At 51.3% G+C, this 13,293-nt stretch overlaps 1 protein-coding gene across 1 annotated transcript; it reads left to right on the forward strand.

Annotated features, from left to right (window-relative positions):
* Positions 1-2,193: 2,193 nt before the first annotated feature.
* On the forward strand, positions 2,194-9,470 carry GNPNAT1 (glucosamine-phosphate N-acetyltransferase 1). The gene is made up of 6 exons (XM_076345745.1): positions 2,194-2,234; positions 4,941-5,128; positions 5,862-5,924; positions 6,600-6,727; positions 7,261-7,322; positions 7,786-9,470. Exons 2-6 carry the CDS (start codon positions 4,957-4,959, stop codon positions 7,931-7,933), a joined length of 573 nt encoding a protein of 190 aa, XP_076201860.1. The 5' UTR covers positions 2,194-2,234; positions 4,941-4,956; the 3' UTR covers positions 7,934-9,470.
* The last annotated feature ends 3,823 nt before the right edge of the window (positions 9,471-13,293 follow it).

The raw sequence follows: 13,293 nt of genomic DNA on the forward strand, positions 1-13,293 counted from the left end.
GCACCGTTCGGCTATTAAATACCACCGGCCAGATGTACCTCCTGGGTCAGGATGTCCCTACACGGCCGACTGCCGGAAACTGGGAGGATGTATCCGGATAAGGCTTGTCCAAAACGCGCCGTATTCCCCGTCCAGGTCCAGGACCTCGGCTCCGAGCCTCGCTGGGGAGAACTGGGCTGACCCCATGTGGTCACGGCCTTGTTATGGCACGATTTCGTTTTTTAAAAAGTCATGACTCTTCACAGTTACTTAGGTAAAACGCAAAAATCTACCTCACATCCGTAAAATCTTTCCATCAAGAAAAAGGCACCGTGGAGGGAGTCAAGCTAAACCCCGCTCTGCCATTTTTCGCGCTGTGGAAACGCGTCCGCGCTCCCAGTTTCCCCATTTAGCCAGCCAAAGCAGCGCTTCCCCGTTTCTTTTTGTGCACGGAAGCGGGATATGGTGTTCGTTTTTTAGCACGGATGAGACCTTCCCGCTCCTCTTAATCCCTCAAAACGAAGGAAATAGAGAAGGGACAGGAGGGGAAAGCTCACACCCAGTTCGTGCCTTTCCCTTGCAAGAAAAGGTTAATAGTCGCGGCGATTCACCCACGCAGCCCCCAGCCCTGGCTCCGCCGGACAAGCTCGGGGCGAGCATCGCCCCCAGGTTTTGGGTGTGCCTGAGCCCAGGGAGGTTGGTGCGTGTCATCTGGTCACGCTGGGCCCGAAGAAGTAAAAACTACGTAATGTTGATTGTTTCCACGGTAACAGTGAGTGATTCATTCTGAGGGTGAAGTAACGGGGGAAGAAACATGGAAAATGAAAATCATGTTTCAGAAGCACGTCGTGTAATTACCTTGTTCAGCAGGCCTCCTGCTCCACGCTACAAGTGCACCTTGACCTCAGCTATTTATAAAACAGTCTCTCAAGGTGATCTCCAAGTTGTTTTTTTATTGAAAAGGAAGAAAAACCCTCACTCATGCCCCCTGCCAGCCTTGGGGGCTGAACGAGGCCTATCCCAGCACAGGACAGCAGGTCTTGTCCAAGGGGAGCGATGGGAGCCTCCAAAAACAATCTCCCAAAGATGAAAGTTATCAAAGCGAGCGATGCTTTCATGGCAAAAGCTGCTGCTACCTGCGGTTCCTCAGGAGAAAGAGGAACCTTTGCACAGGCCTTTAATCCGAGCCATCCCTCCACAGGTGGAGCCCCTCCTGAGCTTGTGCCCAGCTCTGCATTAGAGAGCAGCCCTCCAAAGCCACCAAGCAGCTTGCCGGAGGAACTCCGGAGGCCAAACCCCCGCGAAAACGCGGGGAAACGCACGCAGAGCGCAGTTACGCCCCGTCATCCGTTGCTTCCGAACCGCGTCACACGGAGCTTCGCTGACCTCACGCGGTCCGGGCCTCAGTTGTACCCTTCCCCCAGAAGAAAGCCCTGCGGTCAGTCAAAACGAATACCAAAATCCGGCTGAAAAAAACAACCCCGCCAAGCTGTAAAGAGAAAGCAGGCACGGAGGAGAGGAGGGTGTGATCCAGCAAAGACACCCCCCACCCCCCCCCCACCCCGCCCCGCGCTGCGAGGAGCAGGGCTCCCCACACCCCCACTGAGGGAGAAACCGCTCCCCGTGCCGAGGGACACGGCCCGCTCCCCCGCCACGCTCCTGGGGCGATGCTAGTTCAGGGAGGCGGGGGGGGATTTTCCTTCAGGCGCCAAAACCCTGTCGGGGAACGGCGAACGCCTCAGCCTTCGCGCCCCCGAGGCGGAGCGGGGCCCGAGGGCCCGCCGGCCTCGCTGCCCTCACCCTTCCTCCCGCCGAGCACCACCGGGACCGCCCCCAGGGTGAAACGGCCCTTGCGGCCGGGGGGTGGCGGGGGGCCCCGCGGGAGGGGGGAGGCCGGGCAGGGGCAGCGCGGAGGCAGCGACCGCCGCGCAGCGACCGCCGCCTTCCCCCGGCCCCGCGGTCTAGAGCGCTACGTGACAGGAACGGGGGGGAGGGGCCTCTACCAGAGAGAGGGCGTGGTCACACCGCCCACCGCCCAATCCGCGTGCGGGGGCGGGGCTGTTCCCGAAGGTCGCAGGGCCGGCTCGGGGGCGGCCCGGAGTTCCGGGCGCGCGGAGCCGAGGCGGGGCCGGCGGGCGGCGATTGGCTGCGCCCTGGCGTGCGTGCGTGCCGGGCCCCGCCCCCCTGCCACGTCCGTGCGGCGCCTGCGGCGGAGCCGGTGCGGGCGGCAGTTGGCGTCGCGGCCTCGTGCGCGGGTGAGTGCGGGCGGGGCGGGCGCCGCCGGGGGGGGGGGGGGGGTCGGCGGGCGGCGGCGGCTCCGGCTCCTTCAGCGCCCCCCCCCCCCCCCCCTCAGGGGCTGTGCGAGGAGCGGGCCTGCGGGGACCCCTCCGAGGCGCTGGGAGGGGCGTGTGGTGTGTCCGTCCCCCCCCCTCCCCGAGGGGCTGTGTGAGGGGTGGGCCTGCGGGACGGACATACCCCCCCCCCCCCCGAGGGGCTGTGTGTGGGGTGAGGGGACCCCCGCCGAGGGGCTGGGGTGAGGGGACCCCCTCGGGGGGTTGTGTGTGAGGTCCCACCCCCGAGTGGCTGCTTCAGCGGGGGGGGGCTGTGGGGACCCCCCGCGGGGCCGCGCGTGGGGGTGTGTGGACGCCCCCCGAGGGGGCTGCTTCAGGTGGGGACCCCGCTGAGGGGCCGTGCGGGGCCGTTTCTCGCCCCTCGGGGCAGGGCTGGGCTCTGTCGCCCCGTCCCCCGCAGCTGGGGAGCCGGCAGAGGTCTGGGCGAGCACCCCCCGGGGGGGTCTCCCTCGGGCAGGCAGCTCATCTCGGGGGCGGGGGGGGGGACGGGACCCCAGGCACACCGTGCTCCCTCCCCGCCGGCTTCCCGGCACGGAGAGGAGCGGAGGGAGGTGGGACGGGCAAGCCCACGGTGTCCCGTGGGCTCTGGCACGGCCCCCGTCCCGCTCCCGGCACGGGTGGGGAGCCCGGGATGCTCCGGGGGGAGACTTCGGGTGCGCACCAGGGCCAGCACCTGGTCTCGGAATGAGTTCAGCAGGCCTGGAGGGGAAACCGGCCACCCATCGACACAGGCCGGAGCTCCTCTTCCCCGCTGTACGTTGCTCCTTTTTTTTAATCGGGCAATGCGTTTCTATTAAGTCATGTTCCTGACTCCAGAAAATGCGTGAAGCTTCAAACTTCTTCCTGCTCCAGCTGTGCTGGATGTAGTTTGAAAAATAACTCTTGGTTTGTCACTAACTGCTTGAAGAGCATCAAAAATTTTATTTCCTTCATGTGCTTCTACTGCTGTCTGCTCGGTATTCAGTAAGCCTGAGCTGAAATTAATTAGATTTATTGTACAGGACGCTATTTGAATGTTGTTACGAACACTCATGAATTCTGGAAAGGCTTTGCAAAGGGACAGGGTAACAGCAACATTAGAATAATCGAGATCTAGGAACGGAGATACCAAATGTGTGGCTGGAACCGGGGAGACTTCAGTTTTGCTTAGCAGTGACATAATTAATACGCTGGCGACGGGCTTGCGGTCCTCCGCACATATCGGCATGATCTGATCACTAAAGCTCAGGAGTGGGACTCGGAAGACCTGGATTCTCACTTCTGACTCTCCCATCTATGGAAATGGGTTTTTTTGCACTTCATTTTTCCCGCTGTTTCATTTTGAAAATTCATGTGGGATGAGAATTCGTATTGCCGTTTAATTCTTTTACTTTTATATGCAAGATTGAGATGAGAACGGGGATTTAAAGGCCAGTGTATACCAGCAGGTGGCATTAAAAAAGATTTTGTGGTTGGCTTTTTTTTTTTTAAAGCAGCTTTTTCAGTTGGGTTCCCAGAGCCACCTTCAGTTTTTAAGCTCGCATGCTGCAGTTACGCTGAGATGCTTCGTAGCTAACATCCGCTGTACTTTCTGTGGGCAGCTTAACAGGGCTGTAAGATCTCTTATTCTGAAAAGTATTCATCCCAAATACGTTTTGGTTTTTTTTTTTTGATGTTTATTTGGCCTGTCCAACAGCGTGCGACTACCGTATCTTTTACGGTGCAGCTAAGTTAATTTGGAGGTGTATAAAGAACTTAGTTTCAGGTGAAGTTCCCGTGACGTGCTCTGTTCATACCAGAAACCTGACCAGGTATTCCACAGGTGACAAAGTAAGAATTATTCTCCTACATCTAGCAATTAGGAAAATATATCCCTTTGCTTCCTCTTATCCCTAATTCCGAATAATACACAATTCCCAAATCTCTCTTTAATCGTTAACAGGTGTCTCACCGTCAGCTTGGCAGTTCTGCGTTTTACCTTTTAACGGACAATGAGGCGCCGCGCTTTAGATTTTGTAAATAGACCGGGCAAACATGACTGCATGAGAAACGCCGTACGGGCTGTAAGCGTGCGTGCAGGCTGTTGTATCAGCTGTGTTTTCGTATGTGTGCTGTAGTGCCTCTTAGCTGACATACTAAATATTTATGTGATGGGACTGGTTGAAAAAAGCGTACTGTTCCTACCGCCAGTTTTAAATGGAACATTAATGCAAATTATCTCCTCCCTACTCGGTAAAGAGTATGTTAGGGAGGTTTCTTGAGAGGGCGAGATGCTTTCCTTTTCAGAGGGCTGTAGAGGTTAAATGTCCCAGTCAATGTCTTTATCTGTTGGGGTTTTTTTTCCAAGAGAAAAAACTTCCCAGATGAACACAGAAGTGCCACATGTGTTGACTTTAGATAACGTGCACGGTGCCGGTGTGCACGCTCTTTGTTTAACCCGGCGGCCTAGTCCGGTGAAGGTCGAGTAGCTTCAATTGCAGATGAAGTGACCGGCGGTTCTGGTTTCATTCACCTTTCTTTACGTCCCTGAGGAACATCACGTGGCATGACGTGACCAGGGGAAACAGCATCTTTAGAGATTAAAACAAGAGCAAACCAAAATGTTCCTCACCCACGTGCGTTCTGTTCCAGAACACCTGTTGCAGCCATGATGCCTGTTGCAACCGTGATGCCCGACGACACACCGATGTTTGACCCAAATGTTCTGCATGAACTTGACTGGAGCGAGAACACGACGACGTTTTCTCCTGCTATTTCTCCTTTAGATCCAGGAGATGGCCTAGTTTTGAGACCGCTTTGCACAGCTGATATAAATCGAGGTAGAATCCTGTTTAATGATCATCACCAACGAAAGCTGGGTGCTGAACTAGATAACACGTATTTCTGCATGATCTCTCAATAGATTAGGATTGCTCATTTTATCTGATTCGGGTTATTTTTATCGGTAAGGAATCTGAGCACTTGGCACCATGGATTGGTGCTGTGTTGGGTGGCCCTCAAAATTGGTTTTACTGTTTTAATAACCTCAAAAACAATCTTAAAATCCGAGTCAAATCGTTCAAATAACCCACAGCTTCCTATTCACCACAGCTTTAGAGAGGGAGTACAGTTGTTCATGCTGTTCCCCTTAATATAAAAGTAATGTGAACCAGCATATTATTCTTAGTGCATGGAGACTTCCTCAGTTCTGTAACTCAGATAAAGAGGTTGGGTTGTTCTGAACATACAGCTTATTAATATTAATAATAATTAATTAATAATTAATAATTAATTAGGCAATTAATATTGCCTAATTTCAGGCTTTTCTTTCTTGAACGTATGCATCTTCTGCACTCAAGCTGCAGTTTGCCGCTGATGCGTTAGCTGAGCCTTCAGCATTGCTCAAGGCAGGAGTTTGGTTTTACATACAACCGAGTTGGATGGTGCCACGGGGACGTTAACTCTCCAAACAGCCGTGTCGGGTTGTTCTGTGCTATGTGGAGCTAATTGTGTCTCTCTGTCCCTCACTGAGGGTTGGGGTTTCCCCCCCCACCCGCCCTTCTTCTACAACAGGCTTTTTTAAGGTTCTGGGTCAGCTGACTGAAACTGGAGTTGCAAGCCCAGAGCAGTTTATCAGTGAGTATATCGTTATTTCTTGGCGTTCCCGTAGAGGTTGCTGGGAACCAGAGGGTCCTGATGCTGACGGCAAAGCTACTTGGGCGTGAGGCTCCCGACTGCCTGATGCCAGCGGGATTTATTAGTTTGGGTCGCCTGAGGCAGCCTTTGGCACTCAGCGCTGGATCCAGTTGCAGCTCTCCCAAAGGGCTCCTTGGCTGGGACAGGCCTCAGTCGTATACCTGCCTTTGAGACTGAGCTTTAGATACCTGGCAGAAGGGACTACTAGGTGATGGCTCGTTTTGGCTGAATGATTGCAGCACCGGTAGCGAGGCAGAGGCTTGCCTTTGATCATAGCTCAACAGCGTCCTGTGCCTGCTTCGCTGGTTGGACTGAGATGTAAGAAGACTTAGAAGCGCTGCCACCTTCATCGTAGTGCCCATCTGCACAGGCGCTGGGGAAGGAGGGTTCTCTCGGCAGCCGAGGAAAAGGCATTTGTTTAATTTCTGCTTTTTCCTGGTTCTGTCTCTGGGTTAGTCCGACGCCGGGGCTTTCAGGTTCTGGGGTCTTGGGCGCATCTTCCTTGTGATCCTCAAGCCTGCAGTGATCTGCATTCAGAATCTGTTGCGAGTGTTAAGACTTCACAGCAATTTAATCTGAGATTAACGGTGACTGTTCTGCTGTCTGCTCCCACAGAAACCTTTGAGCACATGAAGAGATCTGGAGATTACTACGTTACTGTCGTAGAAGACACAAATCTTGGACAGATTGTTGCTACGGCAACGCTGGTTATAGAACATAAGTTCACTCACTCCTGTGCAAAGGTATATTCTCTCGCTGCAGCTGTAAAGTGAGGAAAAAGATCTGGCCTCCAGACTCCGTGCATTTTATTTTTATGGTGTTCCTGTGTGATGAAGTACCTTCTGCTGAGTCAGTGACAAGGGCACTTTAAAAATATCTCCCATCCTTGGGTGCTCAGCTAAACAGTAAAAGGAAGCTTTGGCTTTTCTTAAGGAAAAAGAGCAATTCGATGTCTGTCCCGTTCTCCCTCCCAGTGAGCTTTTGAACTAGTCAGGCTTGGTTCTGACGGAGCAGATGGCTGAGGATCTCGCTGCTGTGGAGTCCCGGCTAGACGTGCGAAAACGGGGAGCTAGAGGGATACAAATCCCTCAGCGGGGAAAGGCTGTGGTGGGACTGCGGCTCCTGCTGGGCGCTGGAAGGGGCGTTAGGAGCGTGTCGACCGCTGGAGGAGTTGTAGCGAAATAGACAGCAGAAAACCCAAGTGTGAAATGTAGCGCAGTAGGGAAACTAACACGAGGGTGTTCTGTTCGACTAACGCTTGCCTGTATTTTCACAGAGAGGAAGGATAGAAGATGTAGTAGTAAGCGGGGAGTGCAGAGGAAAGCAGCTTGGTAAACTGTAAGTATTTCGCCACCTTTGCCATTCGCCACCAGGCAGGGCAGCAAGCCCTCACCCAGTTGGTTCCCGTCCCCCCGCCTTACCACGCTGACGGGTGCCAGCAAAGATCGCTCACCAGACCTCCGAGAGCAGGATTTGAGCTCCGCGGGTTAGCCGCCGGGCAGATCCTCCCCAGCCAGCCAGGTTAAAAGAGCCAAGCCAGCGCTAAGCAGCCAGCACTAGCTGGCAGAGTGCAGGCCGAGGTTCTCAAAACAGTAACACAAAATTGTCCGCAAGACGCTGGTACTTTGTTCTTTTTTTTTTTTTTTTTCCTTGGGATAGCAACTATCCTGTGTAGTGAAGGAAAAGGCGGAGTGCTGTAAAACTTCGGTATTGCAGGTCTGATGACTTCAGCTAATTAAATGTTAATCGATCCAGCGTTCAAGGACGTTTCATTTAACTGTTGGTTGTCTGTCTTTTTCAGATTAACGTCCACCCTGACATTGCTAAGTAAGAGACTGAACTGTTACAAAATTACGCTTGAGTGTCTGCCAAAAAATGTGGATTTCTATAAGAAGTTTGGCTATTCGGTATCTGAAGAAAACTACATGTTTCAACGGTTCTTTAATTAAAGAACTTCTAGTCTTTTTTTCGTAAAGACTGTTGGTGGAGGAGCTTGTGCTACAAACATTCTCTTCATGGAAAATTTATATAGTTTATTGCTGCAAATATAATGATCCCTATAAATAACGAACATCAAATGTGTAAATCCTGCAAAAAAAAAAATTATCGGCGTTTTAGAAGGGTCCTTTGGGTTAGGAAATGAGTGCTTAGAACTAATTTTTACTACTGTTCAGTCTAAGTGAAGCTTTTCTGTTCTAGCTGAGTTACAAAGGACTCTTGTTAAAGGGATGGTTTTTAACCAAAAGTATATATTTTTATCTGAAATTTTTTCTTGCATTGTATTTTTCTAAAGGTTTGTGCTTCTTTTCTTGGTAGCCAAAGTACAGCTCGCGGGATTGTTCTCCTGTCTGTACTTCACGGAAGGCTGATGTAGCTCGGGTAGGGATGATGCTTCTTTCGCGCAGAACTAGTGATCCAGCGTTGGGCGTTTGCTCTGTTCTTTCCGTGAAAGCTCACTGAAGTGCTGTCGATGTTAGCGTACCTAAAGTTTTATAGGCACTGTTTTCCAAAACCGAATTTGTTACTATTCGTGCGGGTAGGGGCTATGCTAAAGCTGGTGTTCCGAGCCTAAAAATGGATGTGTACTTCTCACTGCAGGGGTCCTGCACTTTAGCTGATAACTTACTTTGTTTTCAGGATAATTACTTGTTTTCTGACACAAAAAAAAAAAATAACCCGATGGTTTGCGACAGGGCAGAGGTGACTGGGAAACTGGAATGTCTGACAGACAGAATACAGCCCATCGTAGCGGGGCTCTGGCTAGCACTCAACGGGAATGTGATTTGGGATTGGCGGTTAATGCCTGCATCTGTAAGAAGGCAGTAATGCATTCAGCTTCGCCCAGCGCACCCGGCCGACTCGCTGTACTTGAACCCTCGATCACCGGGTGGGCTGTGGTTTTGCTGGTAATGGCTTATGCCTACGGCATAGCCAGCCGGCAGAGAAATCCCCCGATCCCGGTCCCGAGGGATTGGATGCCTACGGCATAGCGAGCCGGCAGAGAAATCCCCCGATCCCGGTCCCGAGGGATTGGATGCCTACGGCATAGCGAGCCGGCAGAGAAATCCCCCGATCCCGGTCCCGAGGGATTGGCGCCGCTTTGCGGCATCCCTCTTGCTGCAAGATTGGATGAATGATTTTAGCACTTTTGCCAGTGATGGCAAGCAAATAACGTACAAAGCCCTGGCTCCAACAGTAGCGTTTTGTGCGAAGAGAGGGACAGATCCTACATCTATGAATAGGGCATTATAAATACATGAAGGTTCGTACAAAACAGCCAGTCTTGTTCGTGAACAGTTAGGCCTTACAAAATGTTCTTTCACTGTGGTGTGGAGAGCTACTTTAAGCTGTGGTGGGGGTTCTATTTAATGTTCCTGATGGTACTCCACTCGATATAGTGTTTCCTTGGTGATGTCTGATTTATTTATTATTTTTAAAAAACAAAAATCTTTGTTTAAGCTGAATAAATGAAGACTGCCAAATGCATCCGGTCTGTTTTTCATATTGCTGTGTTGTGCCTAGCGGTAGGTATCCAGAGTAAGTGTGTACCTCTCGTCTTTCGGAACAGTACCGCCTGCTGCAAATACACTTGTTTTCCTTTCCCTAGGCTGAGGAATGCTTTTTGAGACTCCGTATTGATTTTCAGCGTTGTGTCTGATGCCCGTTTGCATCTTCGCGAGTATGACTTCTGTGAAGCAAGTCTTCAGAGGAAATTCTCGGCTTGTTCTGGTGCCGGAGCCTGTGCCTGCAGCCCCAAATCCCAGCCCTGCAGCCAGAGGTGTGCATCCAAACAGCTTGATGGCTTACAGACATGGGCACCAGCCCAGGGCTGCCAGGACCGCTTGGGAAAGCAAGAGCGAGGCACAGCCCGAGACCTGCATGTCTCAGAGCCAGGCTGAAGCTTCTAACCCGCTCATGCCCCTGAGAGCTGCAGTCAGGCCTAGGCACCCCATTTTCTTAGGGGTGTTCTCCCCTGAGGGAGAACTGGGCTTCTCCCAGCTGTGCTCTGCTGACAGAAGATTTAAGTAAGTGGCTTGAGCTCCAACTCTGAACTAATTGTCTAAAATCAGCTACTGATTTATGCTGAGCCCAAATGACTGAGGTGGATTTTCTTGCCTCTCAGTTTTAATTAATTCTGAATTTCCACTAATTTCAAGTGGATTATTTGAATTCCATGATATCTACACCATCTAAATAGCTTCAGGCCCTCATTAAGAGTTAATGAAGAGATTAGTGCAAGTGAGGAGCAGGTGATTGTGTACCCAGCTTAGATCATTGTAAAACAAATGAATTGGGTTAAAAGCTCGGTTTTGTGGCTGCAGGACAATGCCTCTGCTGGGAGGAGTCCGGCTCATCAGCATCCCTTTAGCTTTGAAGAGCTCTTTGTTCTGTCCCAGAGGTGACGTTCCCAACCCCTCTGGAAACAGCAGTTGCAGCAGCTCTGTGTTGAGGGAGGAAAGGCGCTGTCACCTGCTGCCTCACACCTGGTTAACGGCGAGGCTGTCAGGAATTCCTCTGAAGGAAGACAGGACTGGGTGTACAGCCTTTTACCGGAGGAAAGGGTTGTTGTGGGCGTGAGCCGCAGGGCAGAAACGGGCCTGTTAACAGCAGAGGTCCTGGAGGTGTCAGCTGGCAAACGCGCCGAACATGCTGCCAGCCCTGGTAAAGGGGAACGTCTCCGCAAAGCGCAGGCGGATGCTGTAGAGCTGATGCTTACCCAGACTGGTACAAACGCCACTGTGCTTTCAGGCACGCCCCAGCCAGAACACCTAGTACGCAGGTATATGTATTTTAAACTGTCACTGTTCACAGGAACCAGGAAAATGCCACAAATTGGCATCCACAAGTTGGACTCGATGATCTCAGAGGTCTTTTCCAACCTCAATGATTCTATGATTCTAAATAACAGTATTTAACAGCAACAGGTGGTATTAAAATACATTATGCCTCTCCTAAAGGGAAGAAGCCCTGTTAATTTATCTACAGTACAATCGGCTCAACAGGAAAGAGCAAGACCTGCCCCTCGCAGGGATCAAAGGAACCAAGGATCTTGTCAGAAATCAACCGTAACATAACTACCAGCTTCTCCAGAGGTTTAGCGTTACCTCCTCCTCGGGGTTTTGTTTTTTGGGTAACAGCTGTCCCCCCAAGAGGAAGAGATCTCCAGCTCCTTCACTCTGCTCCCCCTAAGCTGGAAAAGGGAACTTCAGCACCTTAACATATAGCTGTGGATCCCCAGGGATCTGGGTACTGCAGCTTTGTGCCCGAACCTGGGGGGGGTAACGCTAAACCTCTGGAGAAGCTGGTAGTTACGTTACGGTTGATTTCTGACAAGATCCTTGGTTCCTTTGGTCCCTGCAAGGAGCAGGTCTTGCTCTGGGGGGGGGGGAGGGAGAATTCAACCTAAGGCCACAGTGAGGGACCCCTGCTGCCAATTACCACCTTTGGTTTAACCCCAGAAAGCAAACAGTAATTGAAATACCTACTGGCCGTAAGCTAAATGAGACGGATGTCAAGAAGTTTTAAATAAAAGGCTTTATAATAGATGAGGAAAACTAAGCTCAGAATCCCTTAGGATCTGCGAGGCTGTTGTCTGCAAGGCAGCAGGCAGACAGACCAGAATGGCTGTAGAAGGCATCAGTAGGGGGTAATGGCATGGAAAAAAAAAAAATAGATTGATGGAAAATCCTTAGTCATGAAGCTTGTTAGTTTGTGAAACAGTCTCCCCAGGGAAGCACCAGGACCCCAGTGAGATAACAGAACCAGGCTACACATGAACAAGCCTCTATCTATCAGGGGATAGTTAGATGAATCAAGAGCGTTCTTCCATCTGTGTTTCATCTCTACCGCTTCCCAAGGGAGCTGAAATAGAAAGCAATTTTACGCAGAGGTTCTGGTTCCCATCCTTGTTTCATCAGGAGCTGGTAGCTTGCACAGCTCACCAAATGCTGCCAGAGAGACAGACATCCACAAGCCCCGCTGCAGCCATGTGGTAGCCTCATGGGGTAAGCGGTGGAACATCTGAGAACGTATTTCCCAGCAGCCCTAGGAGCGTTCTTTCAAAGAGAGCCAGTCAGCAGCACATATTAAACCCTACGACTGCAAAACCAGCACTGCATGCTTAGCCGGTCAGCTTAACACTGACAAGTTGTAGTTCTTAAGGAGATAACAGCAACACTTTCTTTTTTCAAGCTGAAAGTTTCTCAACTAAAGCATCATACATTTCTTAAAAGATTTTTTTTTTTTTCTGAAGGATTTGCACTGCTCCGTCACCGACACAGGTGGCAGAGGACAGACAGCAGTAACAGGAAAGTGCTGCTGGACGCTGGTTCAGCTCTGCTGAACCTGTGAACCCTCCCCATCGGCAGCACCCCAGGGCCTTCACATTCCACAGGAGAAGAGGGTATTAGGCTATAAAGCCGCACCCAGGTGTCCTGGCTCAGCTAAAAGCCCTGACTTCCTGCAGGAGGATTTCCTCCTCAGGTGTCACCAACATCTGTTCTAGCAGCACACTTTAGCCCAGGCAGTAGTTTTCAAACCAGAATCTCCCTAACTACTTGCAAGAGCCTTGACACAAGCCAAGAGCTCAGGCTTGCTCTGGAGGGGCTGCCCCTCAGCCAGCCTTCCGAGGAGCTGCAAGACAAGGCAGAGGAGCAGTGACTAAGCAAAGATCAGCAAGTCACAGGCATGGTCAGCTTGCCTTGAATACACAAAGTGAGGCAGAACTCCCACAAAGTAAACAGGCTCCTACAAAGCAAACAAGCTGCTGGACGATCCTGCAGCAACAGGCAGCATCAGAAGAGATCCTCGCAGTACAAAATGGCTTCACTGTTTAGATTCGTGCCTTCAAATTCAAAGGTATCTGCCCTCAGAGGGTCCCCCCCAGCGCAGGTTGCTCATTCCTGAGGCTGACAGAGGACATTGGCCATTCGCACGCAGCCGTATCAGAGTACAGGGAGATAGCTGGATGCTCAGATCCCCAAATGTCTTTTATATTGATTCAACTCTTGAGCCCACCTGTTCCCTCTTAAAATATAGTCTAATTACAAGCTCAGATTTCCCAAATCCACAAGTTCTTCTAACAGCTTTGTAATTTGCTCAGTCACCACACTGCTCTAAAGGAGCCATCATTCCAGTCGTATCTTTTATGCGACAGACTGATCGGCAAATGAAGCAGAGATGCAGAACTGAGACTGTACTTGCACAACCAGCGGTTATCACAGCGCTTCCGAGAAGGGAGAAGAGTTAAAGTGCACGAACCGCCTTGGCAATTCCCAGTTGGAAAAAAACTTTAAAGCACTGATAAGTG

Source organism: Aptenodytes patagonicus, chromosome 7 (genome assembly GCF_965638725.1).
Source record: "Aptenodytes patagonicus chromosome 7, bAptPat1.pri.cur, whole genome shotgun sequence".
Taxonomy (NCBI): Eukaryota; Metazoa; Chordata; class Aves; order Sphenisciformes; family Spheniscidae; genus Aptenodytes; species Aptenodytes patagonicus.

Excerpts from the sequence above, each read along its gene's own strand:
- GNPNAT1 (XM_076345745.1), top strand. The coding sequence starts at position 4,957 with ATGATGCCTGTTGCAACCGTGATGCCCGACGACACACCGATGTTTGAC. Across the intron at positions 5,925-6,599 it reads AAGCCCAGAGCAGTTTATCA|AAACCTTTGAGCACATGAAG; the intron begins GTGAGTATATCG and ends CTGCTCCCACAG. Across the intron at positions 7,323-7,785 it reads GGAAAGCAGCTTGGTAAACT|ATTAACGTCCACCCTGACAT; the intron begins GTAAGTATTTCG and ends TGTCTTTTTCAG.